General features: G+C 40.3%; 1 protein-coding gene across 1 annotated transcript; it reads left to right on the top strand.

Moving 5' to 3' along the window:
* Positions 1-6,007: 6,007 nt before the first annotated feature.
* Positions 6,008-12,352, top strand: LOC117993817 (pro-resilin-like). Its single transcript, XM_034981683.2, has 7 exons — positions 6,008-6,074; positions 6,574-6,635; positions 6,908-7,000; positions 8,084-8,439; positions 8,742-8,839; positions 9,748-9,882; positions 12,116-12,352. The coding sequence occupies exons 1-7, from the start codon at positions 6,069-6,071 to the stop codon at positions 12,251-12,253; spliced, it is 888 nt and encodes a 295-aa protein (XP_034837574.1). The 5' UTR covers positions 6,008-6,068; the 3' UTR covers positions 12,254-12,352.
* The last annotated feature ends 1,955 nt before the right edge of the window (positions 12,353-14,307 follow it).

The following is a 14,307-nucleotide window of genomic DNA, read 5'->3' as shown; positions in this document are numbered from 1 at the left end:
ATTTCTGCCAATTTCGTAATAATTTCGCCTTCAATAAAGGGAAGCATGTCACAACTGACAGTTCGTTCTTTCTTAGTGGATGTCTACGTCATAATATAACTATCTGCATGCCAAATTTCAGCGAATCTCAGTGATCTTTTCCTTTTTATATATTTATAGATGATGTTCGCAACTTCGTCCGCGTATACTTAATTTTTTGTAAAATTCGTGGGAACTCTATAATTTTCCATGCAAAAATACCCAATATTCTATAATACCCATGCAAAAATCACGTCATTACATTGCTCCGTTGCGTGTGCTCCGAACAGCTCAACCTAAATTTTGTATGCAAATAGCATTTTATAAGCAAATAAATTATAACGTAGACATGTATGCTAAGAAAAGATTTTTAAAAATTCAACCCCTAAGATGTTTGAAATTTGTGTAGGTACCTACTCAACACGATCGAAGTCACGGGCATAAGCTAGTTACTATAAAACCGCTCTACTCTCATGCCTTGTGGCGCATATAAAATAATTAATCGCTATTTGCGGCGCACCGAGACACATCACGACTTAAGATTGAGAAACCGACAACCGACCGATAGCCATGTTATATGTATATAATGATATCTATCAGATCATCGTGATCAACCCATCGCCGGCTTACTACTGAGCACGGGTCTCCTAAAGAAAGAAAATTAGATTTACTGATTAAGTAAGAATAATAATTATAATTTAGCAATTCGTATGTGATGTATCTAAATATTATATAAAGGGAAAAGGTGACTGACTGACTGGACTGATCTATCAACGCACAGCTCAAACTACTGGACGGATCGGGCTGAAAAAAGGCATGCAGATAACGTCGACATCTGCTAAGAAATATTTTTTGTAATTTCAATACTAAACCCCCCTATTTCACAAATAGGGGTTTGAAATTTGTGTGGTCCACGCGGACGAAGTGGTGGGCATAAGCTAGTCAATTATCAGTAGGTACCCTTATTTTAAATGCGAAAGTGTGTTTGTTTGTTGGTTTGTCTTTCAATCACGTCGCAACGGAGCAACGGATCGACGTGATTTTTTGCATGGGGATAGCTAAAGACCTGGAGAGTGACATAGGCTACTTTTTATCCCGGAAAATCAATGAGTTCCCCGGGGATTTAAAAACCCTAAATCCACGCGAACGAAGTCGCGGGCATCAGCTAGTAAACTAATACATATACAGTGGCGTGCACAGTGTTCGAAGCCAGGGTAGGCATTAGTTAGGTAGGAACCTGTTTACATGCAGGTCATAATGAAAAATATGCATTGAGCTATTACAACTGGGGTAAGCAGTGCATTTATGCCTCTATGATCTGCACGCCACTGTACATATATATATATTTTTTAAGAATATTAGCCATGTTAAATGACTAATATTCCCCTTTCCTCTCCAATTAAGCGTCAGGCTTGTGCTAGGAGTAGGTACGACAATAGTGCAACGGGCGGGGTTTGAACCGTCGACCTTTCGGTTTTCAGTCCACTCCTATACCGGTTGAGCTATTGAAGCTTTAAATTATTGATTAGGTACCTAAATTAAAAAGCTCTCATCCATCCGATGGCTATCGTAGTCGACCTTGCTCCGAATCGATATCGATAAATCGGGCAGTCGTTACCTTACTGATTGTCATAACATGCGCGTGCGGTTACAACATTATAGTGATGCTCCTATGCAATATCGATTATTTACTTGTTTACGGACTAAACAATTTGTTTGCTTTAATTTATTTGACTAGCGGTACTACTAGCAGAATCGGTGATAGCCTATTAGGGAAGACGTCGCGTCGTCGGCCTCCTTAGATTTGGGGATCCAGATGTTCGATCCCGGGCACGTATCTCAAATTTTTCGAAAATAAATACAATTTTAAGTTTTATTTAATACTTACTACTTACTAGCTGACCCGCCCCGGATGTAATTGAGTTGAATTTTTGAAAATTGGTGAAGAGTTGAAATTTTCAAAAATCCTGAACCACGACGTATTTCTTCATTACTAACAGAAAGCATAGGTCACAAGAACATAGTGAACTGTAAGTACGTGTTATAATAAACTAAGGACAGTTACTGGACTGTAAATTAGATTTAAAAATTAATCATAAGTAGAAGTTTAAGCTAGAATAATATTACTTATTAGCCCATAGGCTAGATGGTAGTAGCAATAAAGCTACCATTTTATAATGGTGCTTTATGGTGAAAAAAAAAAAAAAACTAACAGAAAGCCTAAATACCAATTTTCATCGACATAAATGAAAAATGACGAACTTTTATACAGCCTTTCACCCCCTTAGAAGTGGAATTTCCAAAAATCGTGCGTTGATAGGTAGATCAGTAACTCAGAACAAGTCTTTTTACATGTACATAGGATTAACCTAATATTTTTTACAGCTTGTTTTCCGGTGCGAGGCAGCCATTCCAGCACCTTGGGACCTCAACGTCTATCGGTTGTACGAACTATGTGCCCTGCCCATTGCCACTTCAGCTTCGCAACCCGTTGAGCTATGTCGGTTACTCTAGTTCTCCTACAGATCTCCTCATTTCTGATTTGATCACATAGAGAAATTCCAAGCATAGCTCTCTCCATCGCCCGCTGAGTGACTCTGAGCTTTCTTATGAGGCCCATAGTTAGCGACCAAAAGACCGGAAGACGCAGCGTTGGAAGACTCCCCACTAGGCGGACGGACGACATCAGACGAGTCGCAGGGAGCCGCTGGATCCAGGCGGCGCAAGACCGTGGCGCGTGGAAGTCCCTACAAGAGATCTATGTCCAGCAGTGGACGTCTATTGGTTTATGATGATGATGATGACAGCTTGTTTTCTATCTAACAAGCGTCAGTAAAAACTAAAAACTCTTCATGGTAAAAGGTAAAAGACTGAAATTCAAAAGGTTAGGTATGGTTCAAACTACCTAATCCTAGAACAACTTTTACGTTTAGCTAGAGGGGAAAGGATAGATTGCAATTATCGATTGATAGAAATTGGTAAATTGATTTAATTATTCAAAAGCACTTGCAAAAGTTTACTAGAATAAAATATATTCTATTCTATTTATAATCAGTACCTATCCTTACTATAAATGCAAAAGTGTGTTTTTTTTTGTTGGTTTGTCCTTCAATCACGTCGCAACGGTGCAACGGATTGACGTGATTTTATGCATGGGTATAGATATAGACCTGGAGAGTGACATCGGCTTCTTTTTTATCCCGGAAAATCAAAGAGTTCCCACGGGATTTTTAAAAAACCTAATTTCACGGGGACGAAGTCGCGGGCATCAGCTAGTATAAAAATATATTATATTCTATTCCATAATTGTCTAATCCTTATCGATAAATGTTATTATTTACTATTCGCACATCCCTATTTCGTTTTTTATCTTATAATTTACAGGTTATTGTTTGGGAAGAATTAATAACACCTCATCAAAATATTTCTATACCCACTTGATTATGTTACGAGATTATGATCTACATTAGATTTACTGATTAGGTAAGAATAATAATTATAATTTAGCTATTTGTATGTAATATATTTAAATATATAAAAGGAAAAGGTGACTGACTGACTGACAGACTGACTGATTGATTGATCTATCAACGCACAACTCAAACTACAGGACGGATCGGGCTGAAATTTGGCATACAGAATACAGATAGCTATTATGACGTAGGCATCGGCTAAGAAAGGAAAAATTCAACCCCTAAGGGGGGTAGGGGGTTTAAATTTGTGTAGTCCATGCGGACGAAGTGACGAGCATAAGCTATAGTTTGTAATAAGCGGTGATAGCATAGTTTTTAGGGTTCCGTACCTCAAAAGGAAAAACGGAACCCTTATAGGATCACTTTGTTGTCTGTCTGTCTGTTTGTCTGTCTGTCTGTCTGTCTGTCCGTCTGTCTGTCAAGAAACCTACAGGGAACTTCCCGTTGACCTAGAATCATGAAATTTAATTTGGCAGGTAGGTAGATCTTATAGCTGACATTTGGGGAAAAATCTGAAAACCGTGAATTTAGGGTTAGATCACACAAAAAAAAATTGTGGTCATGAACTAATAATTAGAATGTTCAACTTTCGAAGTGAGTGACTATATCAAGTGGGGTATCATATGAAAGGTCTTCACCTGTACATTCTAAAACAGATTTTTATTTATTTTTATGCATCATAGTTTTTGAATTATCGTGCAAAATGTCGAAAAAATACGACTGTAGTACGGAACCCTCATTGCGCGAGCCTGACTCGCACTTGGCCGGTTTTTTTTATCAGATACAAGTTAGCCACTGATTGCAATCTCACCTGGTGGTAAGTGGTGATGCAGTCTAAGATGGAAGCGGGCTAACCTGGAAGAGGTATTGCAGTTTTATTAAGCACATGACCCTTTAGTTTTTACACGGCATCGTACCGGAACGCTAAATCGCTTGGCGGCACGGCTTTGCCGGTAGGCTGGTAACTAGCCCCGGCCGAAGCCTCCCACCAGACCAGACCAGACATTTAGAAATTATAAAATTCCAAACCCAAAATGCAGGTTTTACGAAATCGCCCTACTGTCAATGGGAAGTGGCTAATCTTGATTAGGTTTAGGATGGCTAATTGAGCCTCAATAGCTCAACGGGTAAAGGAGTGGACTGAAAACCGAATGGTCGACGGTTCAAACCCCGCGCGTTGCACTATTGTCGTACCTACTCCTAGCTTAAGCTTGACGCTTAGTTGGAGAGGAAAGGGGAATATTAGTCATTTAACATGGCTAATATTCTTTAAAAAAAAAAAAAAAAAAAGAAAAAAAAAAAAAAAAAAAAAAAGAATCTGTATGGAGATTGACCGTCGTGGCCGGAGTCCGGTTGGGAGGACATTACAATTAGGTAAACTGTACAAATTGATCTGTACATAGCTAAGTGATAAAGCTCGCCTGTAATATCAATCGAAGGCTCTAACTGGAGCACGCCTCGTTCACCGCCTTAGGTGATTTCGATGCCCCGCAAGAAGGTATGCTCTACTGTCCACAACATTTCGACAATCTATAGAGCGTACATTGACTTTGCTCAGACCTAAGTTTCAGTTAAAAAGAGACAGATTTATCTGGTATAAAGCCACTGTCTCGTTTTGTCTCGTCTCTTAGTCTTGATGCAAAGTCGCGTTCTATAGATCTCAACATTAGTCCGCTAAAAGAAGAAGAAAATAAAGTTTGGGATATACATACATAGTAGTAATGACATTGAAATCAACACAGTATTAAACTAAGCATGAAAACCATAAACATGAGCGTAGCGAGAGTTTTTTTTTGTTATTTATAGTAAGTATACAGAATAGGTTCTACAATATAATAGGTATGGAACGTGTCAATCAAATTATCCAGCTACTCGATTTGTGACAAAATACGAGCGAAGCGAGTGCGATTTTTTTTGTTTTTTGGAAATTTTCATGAATAGTGCCTATCTCTATAAATTTTCATGAATGGACGTGAATAGGTAAAATTTTGCTTCACCTATTCACGTCCATTTGGTACCCCTCTTTTATGATGAACATGCACCCTCACCAGTCACCATGTTCCCGCCCTCCAATTTGAGCGCCCTGGGGTGCCAGCCAGGTAACCTCCCAAGGTGCCTGGGTGCTGCTGATCCCTTTTGGATGCGTCCGAGCGGAAGAGCAGTATTCGGGCCGGTGCACTCCGGTAACATGGCTACTAATCTCTCATCGGGGATATCGTTGGCTATGGCTAGCAGAGGGCATGAGTAAACGCATTTCCCAGCGTTAAAAGAGGCCTTTGCTGGCTTAAAGTTTAAATATAAAGAAAAGATTAACTGGGTAATTTAATTGTAAGTAGAGCATATTGCCCGTCGCCTCACAATTCGCAAGGCCCATCTCTCGCAAAATCATCTCACGTGCGTTCAGGATGCTGCAGCCTCCGTCTCTATATATAGCCTTGTTTGGAGATTCACCATCACTTGAATACCATCCTCCAAATTGATACCACCGTCTTCTTTAATACTTTATATGTCGACCATAGATAAATAGTGCATTAATCAAGATACAAGGACACACAAGATAAGAAAAAATAGGTCAAAATGAAGGTAAATCATTTATTTACTAATAATAAAGTAGCCTAGCGGTTAAGACGTCCGTCTTCTAATCGGAGGTCGGGGGTTCGATCCCGGGCACGCACCTGTAACTTTTCGGAGTTATGTGCGTTTTAAGTAATTAAATATCACTTGCTTAAACGGTGAAGGAAAACATTGTGAGGAAACTGTAGCATGCCTGAGAATTCTACATGCCTGAGTGGTAGACTATGGCCAAAATCCTTCTCACTCTGAGAGGAGACCCGTGCTCTGTAGTGAGCCGGCGATGGGTTGATCATGATGATATAAATACTAAAAAACAGAATAAAATAAATCCCATACAACAAACGTGATGTTTTTGCCGTTTTCATAGATACTTAATGGTATGAAACCCTTCATGGGCGAGTCCGACTCGCACTTGACCGGTTTTTTAATCGATCATCAAACGGCTCATCCGTATAACCGATTTTAAAAAAAACCTTTTCTGATCGTTTCTAATTTAATTTATTTTCAGGGTCTTTTGATGTTCCTCTTGGTCGTGGTTTCGACATTAGCAGAACCTCCTATTGATAACAGGTTATTATTTTTTAATTTTAATCAATTTGTTCTTAACTTTCACCTGTGTAATAAATTAAATAAGTACAGTACGCGGCCGAAAGTAATGTACATAGACCTTTAGAAGGAGATAGCAGATTTGTAGAGCGTTGTCCCTCTCGTTGAGACCGACAAAATGTCATATAGGTATGAGTGACAACGCTCTACAAAGCCGGAATGTTATTCTAAAGGCACATTACTTTCTGTCGCGTACCTACTGTAAACATTTTTATTAATCTATACATTATTTCCAGATATCTTCCTCCACAAACTTTCAGTTCTTCCCCTTCCCAAGCATACGGTCTGCCAGGATTTGGGGGTCAAAGGCAGAGCGGTGCTGAGTTCAGGTAAGAAATGAATTTATTTATTTTCTTGTCATTTATCTGCTATCAGTCGGGGGACTATAAGCTGATTATTTGTTGTAAATTTGGTGTTGAGAAACGAGGGAGCCATTGGCAGATATCGAGCATGTCAGCTCTTTTTACTCTTGGGGCAGCTAGAAGTGAGTTGGCTAGTGGGTTTGGATGCTTGGCAAGGCGAACTTTGTGTTTTTAGGGTTCCGTACCTCAAAAGGAAAAACGGAACCCTTATAGGATCACTTTGTTGTCTGTCTGCCTGTCTGTCTGTCAAGAAACCTACAGGGTACTTCCCGTTGACCTAGAATCATAAAATTTGGCAGGTAGGTAGATCTTATAGCTGACATTTGGGGAAAAATCTGAAAACCGTGAATTTAGGGTTAGATCACACCAAAAAAAATTAATGTGGTCATGAACTAATAATTAGTATTTTCAACTTTCGAAGTGAGTGACTATATCAGGTGGGGTATCATATGAAAGGTCTTCACCTGTACATTCTAAAACAGATTTTTATTTATTTTTATGCATCATAGTTTTTGAATCATCGTGCAAAATGTCGAAAAAATACGACAGTATAGTACGGACTACGGAACCCTCATTGCGCGAGCCTGACTCGCACTTGGCCGGTTTTTTGGACCTACTTAACTTACTTGTTTATTTCCTCAGATATAGTTGACATATCTAGATACTGTTGCAATTCATCGTTGCGCGTAAACCAGGGCGCGCTAGTTATAGTCCTTAGTTGCCTTACAGCAGAAATAATTATTTAAAAGTTCTATCATCATAAATTCTCAACCAATCGCAGGCCCACTATTGAACACTGGTCTCCTCTCAGAATGAGAAGGGATTGGTCTTAGTCTGCCACGCTGCTTGGCCAGGTGCGGTTTGACAGACTTCACACACCTTTGAGAACATTATGGAGAACTCTCAGATAAGTAGGTTTCCTCACGATGTTTTTCTTCTCCATTAAAGTGATATTTAATTCGGAAAGTTAAAGATGCGTGCACCGAATACCGAGGTCTTCGCCAGTAGAATATCACTTGTATTTATATTTCGTATATATTTATTTTTTAGAGGACGTCTTTCCTCAACTTACGGCGCTCCATCCAGATCTCAATCTCTCTCCAACCAATACATACCTCCCCGATCATCAAATCAGTACCAAGCACCCTCTTCCTCGTACCAAGCACCAATCTCCCAGTACCAAGCTCCCACCTCCCAGTTCCAAGCACGCTCCTCCCAGTATCAGGCCCCTTCCTCCCAGTATCAAGCACGCTCCACCCTGAACCAAGCATCCTCCTTGTACCAAGCACCAGTGAACCAGTACCAAGCACCGTCATCTCAGTATGGTTTGCCGAATCAAGCTTCAGGATCAGCTGGTTCATATGTTGCACCTTCTCAAGAGTATGGATTACCTGGACTAGGAAGAGGTATTTTTCATTTTTTTATTTTTAAAACACGTTCCTTTTTTTTTGTTTTATATGGTAGCTTAATGACATGTCGTAGGTATTTTTTGTTTCCGTATTTTCACGGATTCGGATCGGATAAGTGCGTGATCGCTGGAGGTTTGAAAGTGCAGTCCACGCGGACAACGTCGCGAGCATTAGCTATAAGCTAGTCCTGTCATAAACAAGCGCTCATAACTATAAAATTTCTTCATAAAATAAAAGATATTTTGATTTAGGGTGTTTGATCTCTAGGTATTTAGTTAATATCATTAAAATGTTTACAGGAGCCAGCCAAAAGTTGCTTGGAGGGAATGAATTCAGCCAAAGTAGACAATACCTACCACCAGGCGGCAGGGGAGGTTACGATGATGGTAGCAACGGAGTAAGTATCTGCACGCCCAACCTTGGAGTTCCCAATTTTTACTAACCGACTTCAAAAAATGAGGAGGTTCTCAATTCGTCGGAATATTTGTTTTTGTAATGTATTCTCCCGATTACTCGAAGACGCCTGGACCGATTTGGAAAATTCTTTTCTTATAAATCCCATATAAATTTGGTGAAGATCTGATGAACATCTTCGAAGATAGGTAATGCAACTCCTCAATGGATAAGAGTAAATTGCTCGCGATCAGTGTAATAACTCAGTAGACGGTTTCTAACCAGGCATAGAATATTTTAATACATGATGGGGCCACTAAAAATTGTGATATAAATTTTTTGTTTTATTCAGATACAAGTTAGCCCTTGACTGCAATCTTACCTGGTGGTAAGTGACGATGCAGTCTAAGATAAATACGGGCTAACCTGGAAGGGGTATGGCAGTTTTTAATAAATCCATGCCCCTTTGGTTTCTACGCGGCATCGCACTGGACCGCTAAATCGCTTGGCGGCACGGCTTTGCTGGTAGGGTGGTAACTAGCCACGGCCGAAGCCTCCCACTGGACCGGACCAGTTTTAGTAATTATTAAATTCCAAATCCTTGCCAGGAATCAAACCCGGAACCTCCCACTAATAAGACCACAGCGCTTCCCACTGCGCCACGGAGGTGGTAATAAAATGCTAGATAATATCCGTAACATCCCAGCAAGCTGCGGTTAGAAGCGATGTGTACTAATGCGTGTGGCCGCCATTTTAGTGACGTCATGACTGAAGTTTCGAGCTGATGGTATATTTTTATTTCGGCTGACGTCATTTCGATTTTAATGACACATGGTTCCAGCGCAATAGCAATTTGCGGGACTTATACTGCTTAGAACTAGATGTACCGAAATAATAAGGAGCATTTTTCAGGTACCCGCAAACTACAATTTTGAATACATGGTCCTAGATCAGTATTCGGGCAATGACTTTGGTCATCGGGAGTCCAGGCAGGGAGACCGCGCCGAGGGAGTTTACTACGTGATGTTACCTGATGGAAGGAAACAGGTGGGTACTAGTAACACTACTAGTTCATGCCCGCGACTTCGTCCGAACGGACTACACGAACTTCAAACCCCTACTTCACCCTCCTAGGGGTTTAATTTTCAAAAATCCTTTCTTAGCGGTTGTCTACGTCATAATAGCTATCTGCATGTCAATTTTTTTTTTTAAAGAATATTAGCCATGTTAAATGACTGATATTCCCCTTTCCTCTCCAACTAAGCGTCAGGCTTGTGCTAGGAGTAGGTACGACAATTTAGTGCAACGGGTGGGGTTTGAACCGTCGACCTTTCGGTTTTCAGTCCACTCCTTTACCGGTTGAGCTATTGAGGCTCTAAACCATTCAACTCGATCCGTCCAGTGGTTTGAGCTGTGCAGCGTGGATAGATCAGTCAGTCAGTCAGAGTATTCCAAACAATAGCAAAATATTATGCGTATGAGGAATGATGCTTCAAAATCGTCTTAATCACGGAGGCTAGTGAACTCATCATCATCATCATCTCAACCCGTCACCGGCCCACTACTGAGCACGAGTCTCTTATCAGAATAACGGCATGTGCCTATGTATAGTAGGCGACAGGTCGAGATGGCTATAGGGGTGGGGACGCCCCGCACAGCCGCCAAGCTAACCCGGTGTGGGACGTCCCCCCGCCTCATACTCCGATTGCCATCTCGACCTGTCGCGGATAAGGAATCCTCGTAAGGGCATATGCCTATGTAGCATTATCGGCCATTGCCGAAACGCCCGTTCGACTGTTGAAGGACATTCGCGAACAGTCGTGGCGCGCATATTATGATAATATCCTTAATATGGAATATCACAATTTAAAATATCTACCCAGATTTGGACACCATTCAAAATGGTATAGTACCATATTTGGTCATTCACTTGCTAGCTTGTGTACAGTAGATTTCCAGAAATGATTGAAGTCTAAATATTTTGCTTGGCTTCTTAGTAGAAGCGAGTTCTTCGAATCTATTATCTAAAGGGGAATTTCGAAAATTTTAAGAGTGCTGGTAACTTACGCTGGCCATACACGATCAAGCCAGTAATGGTCGTAATATTTACATCATTACACCATTCATCATCATGATTAACCCATCGCATCGTCAGCTCACTACAGAGCACGGGTCTCCTCTCAGAGTGAGGTTTTTGGCCATAGTCTACTACTCTGCCATGTGCAGATTAGTGGCTAGACTTTACACAGCTTAAACATTATGGAAAACTCTCAGGCATGCAGGTTTTCTCACGATATTATCCTTCACCGTTAAAGCAAGTGATAGTTTCTTTCTTAAAACGCACATAACTTCGAAAAGTTAGAGGTGCGTCCCAGGGATCGAACCCACGACCTCCCGTAAGGCGGACGTCCTAACCACTAGTATCAGCTACTTATTCGGGCATATCAATACAACTAAATTACAGTAGCGGCAGAAAATAACGTACATCGGCCTTTAGGGGATAGTAGATTTGTAGAGCATTGTCTCTGTCGTGGAGACCGACAAAACGTCATATAGGTATGAGTGACAGAGACAACGCTCTACAAAGCCGAAATGTCATTCTAAAGGCCGATGTACATTATTTTCTGCCGCGTACTGTACATAATTAGATACTCATAATATGGAACTCCCTACATAGCTCTAAAAATTTAGAGGTGCGTGTATCACACCTTTTTGTAGTCTTCATCATCATGATCAACCCATCGCCGGTCCACTACTGAGCACAAGTCTCGTCTCAGAATGAGGATTTCTGATTGGATGTTTTAGTCTTATGACCTAGGTAAATTTCTCTAAAAAAATTATATAAAACTAGCTTAAGCTCAATAGCTCAACCGGTATAGGAGTGGACTGAAAACCGAAAGGTCGACGGTTCAAACCCCGCCTGTTGCACTGTTGTCGTACCTACTCCTAGTACAAGCCTGACGCTTAATTGGAGAGGAAAGGGGAATATTAGTCATTTAACATGGCTAATATTCTTTTAAAAAAAAAAAAAAAAAAAAAAGCTTATGCTCGCGACTTCGTCCGCGTGGACTACACAAATTTCAAACCCCTATTTCACCCCCTTAGGGGTTGAATTTTCAAAAATCCTTTCTTAGCGGATGCCTACGTCATAATAGCTATCTGCATGCCAAATTTCAGCCCGATCCATCCAGTAGTTTGAGCTGTGCATTGATAGATCAGTCAGTCAGCCAGTCAGTCACCTTTTCCTTTTATATATTTAAATTATTCACCTTTTTTGCAGACGGTACAGTACGAGGCTGACCAAGACGGATACAAACCACGAATCTCTTATGAAGATACAGGGCGTGGCGCTAGCGCAGGCTACGATAGAAACAGCCAGGCTTACAGCAGTAATCAGTACGAAAATGGACCCTATTAATTAAACGACAAAGCTTAAAATCGAATGTCTTGGAGACTTCTAGGGGCAATCTTTGCGAATGTCCCTTTGACTATTTGCCCATGGTCTTCTCAAATTGAAAAGTACATCCCTACTTTATACTTTTTTTTCACATCATTTAATTTTTATTTGAAAATATTACAATAAAAATAGCTAGCTGCATTTCCGCGCTGGACAGCTAGGCTGATCCGTTGCGCAAAAAATGAGCCAGCCCTTCTGTCACCAGATGTCACTTTATACTGGCTATGTTTTTAATTTCGAACTTGTTTCGTCTTATACTTAGGTAATTTTCTATTTTTTTAAGTTAATTATTTTATCAACGACTTAGCAATGATAATGGACTTGGAATACCTACTATTTATTTTGAGTTAGTAAATAAGAAAAAAAACTTCGAAGTTTTTATCTGTAAAACTTTGCGAGGAATATGCTACTCGATTGCGGGAGAACTGTAGGGCGATTGTCTAAAACCTGCATCAATAATTATTACAATCTCAATTGTTCCGATTGGCTGAATTTGTGCGACACTTGTTGCAACAATACATTGTAGCCAATAGTGAGCTAGCATCAACCAATCAGAGGTGATTGTGATCGTGACATTGTAGCTGTCATTGTACCCTGATCGAGCAGTATCTAATGTGTTTGTACTTTTTGGAATTTTTAAATGTTATTTGTTAAGGCCAGTAATACCAAATTCTTTTCTATTTTTGTACATTTTGCCTCTTGCGAGGTTTAGATTAGCAACAAAACTTGCAAAGTTGACTTCCGCAAGCTATTTCTACCGTGTAAACAATCATGTCAAGCTCAGTTCCACAAGTTTTGTAACTTGCTGGACTTGCCGCAAGTCACAAATGTATGTAAATGTACAATATTGCTCGTAGTGTAAACAATTCTGCAAATACCTGCGGAATAACTTGCAAGAAGTTCTTGCTGGTCTAAGCCTCGCTTTGTCTTATTCATGCAATGTTTAAAATATTATTGTAAATATAGAGATTTTGATAAATAAAAATAAAACAAATTAATGATTTGATACTTTTCTATTGTCTACTTTAACAATTACAAGCTAAAACAAAATTAATGAGTAACAATATTTTTACTACTTACTAGGTACTACTGAAACGAGTTAGAATTTCGAAATAGTACATAATATTATGTATTGAATGTACAAACTGACTTTTCACGCGCCATTTTTATGGCTAACGGTAACTGTCATGTCAAAAGTACGGTTCACCTTCAAAATGAGGATTAAAATCGTAATTTTGACATGACAAATGACACACAAAGTTAAAATGTCGCGTGAGAAGTCATTTTGTTTACATTTGACTAGATAATTAAAGCGACCACGCACGGGCAGCTATACCTTTTTCACTGAATCGAGCCAACATAGGGCGTCACAGGAACGCGTACAAAAACTTCGCGATCGGACCACGGACAATAAACGGTCCAATTGAAAGAACCACAGGCAAAAAATTACCCTTGGATCGACCAGTAGAACTTCGCGATCCGACCACGGGCAATAAACGGTCCAATTGAAAGAACCACAGGCAAAAAATTACCCTTGGATCGACCAGTAGAACTTCGCGATCGGACCACGGACAATAAAGGGTCCAATAACCACAGGCAAAAAATTACCCTTGGATCGACCAGTAGAACTTCGCGATCCGACCACGGGCAATAAACGGTCCAATTGAAAGAACCACAGGCAAAAAATTACCCTTGGATCGACCAGTAGAACTTCGCGATCCGACCACGGGCAATAAACGGTCCAATTGAAAGAACCACAGGCAAAAAATTACCCTTGGATCGACCAGTAGAACTTCGCGATCGGACCACGGACAATAAAGGGTCCAATAACCACAGGCAAAAAATTACCCTTGGATCGACCAGTAGAACTTCGCGATCCGACCACGGGCAATAAACGGTCCAATTGAAAGAACCACAGGCAAAAAATTTCCCTTGGATCGACCAGTAGAACTTCGCGATCGGACCACGGACAATAGAGGGTCCAATAACCACAGGCAAAAAATTACCCTTGGATC

This window comes from Maniola hyperantus, chromosome 25, assembly GCF_902806685.2.
Source record: "Maniola hyperantus chromosome 25, iAphHyp1.2, whole genome shotgun sequence".
In the NCBI taxonomy this organism is placed as follows: domain Eukaryota; kingdom Metazoa; phylum Arthropoda; class Insecta; order Lepidoptera; family Nymphalidae; genus Maniola; species Maniola hyperantus.
Note: the sequence above shows the minus strand (reverse complement) of the source record. Positions and strands in the feature narration are given on the sequence as shown.

Excerpts from the sequence above, each read along its gene's own strand:
- LOC117993817 (XM_034981683.2), top strand. Across the intron at positions 7,001-8,083 it reads CAGAGCGGTGCTGAGTTCAG|AGGACGTCTTTCCTCAACTT; the intron begins GTAAGAAATGAA and ends TTTATTTTTTAG. Across the intron at positions 9,883-12,115 it reads TACCTGATGGAAGGAAACAG|ACGGTACAGTACGAGGCTGA; the intron begins GTGGGTACTAGT and ends CCTTTTTTGCAG.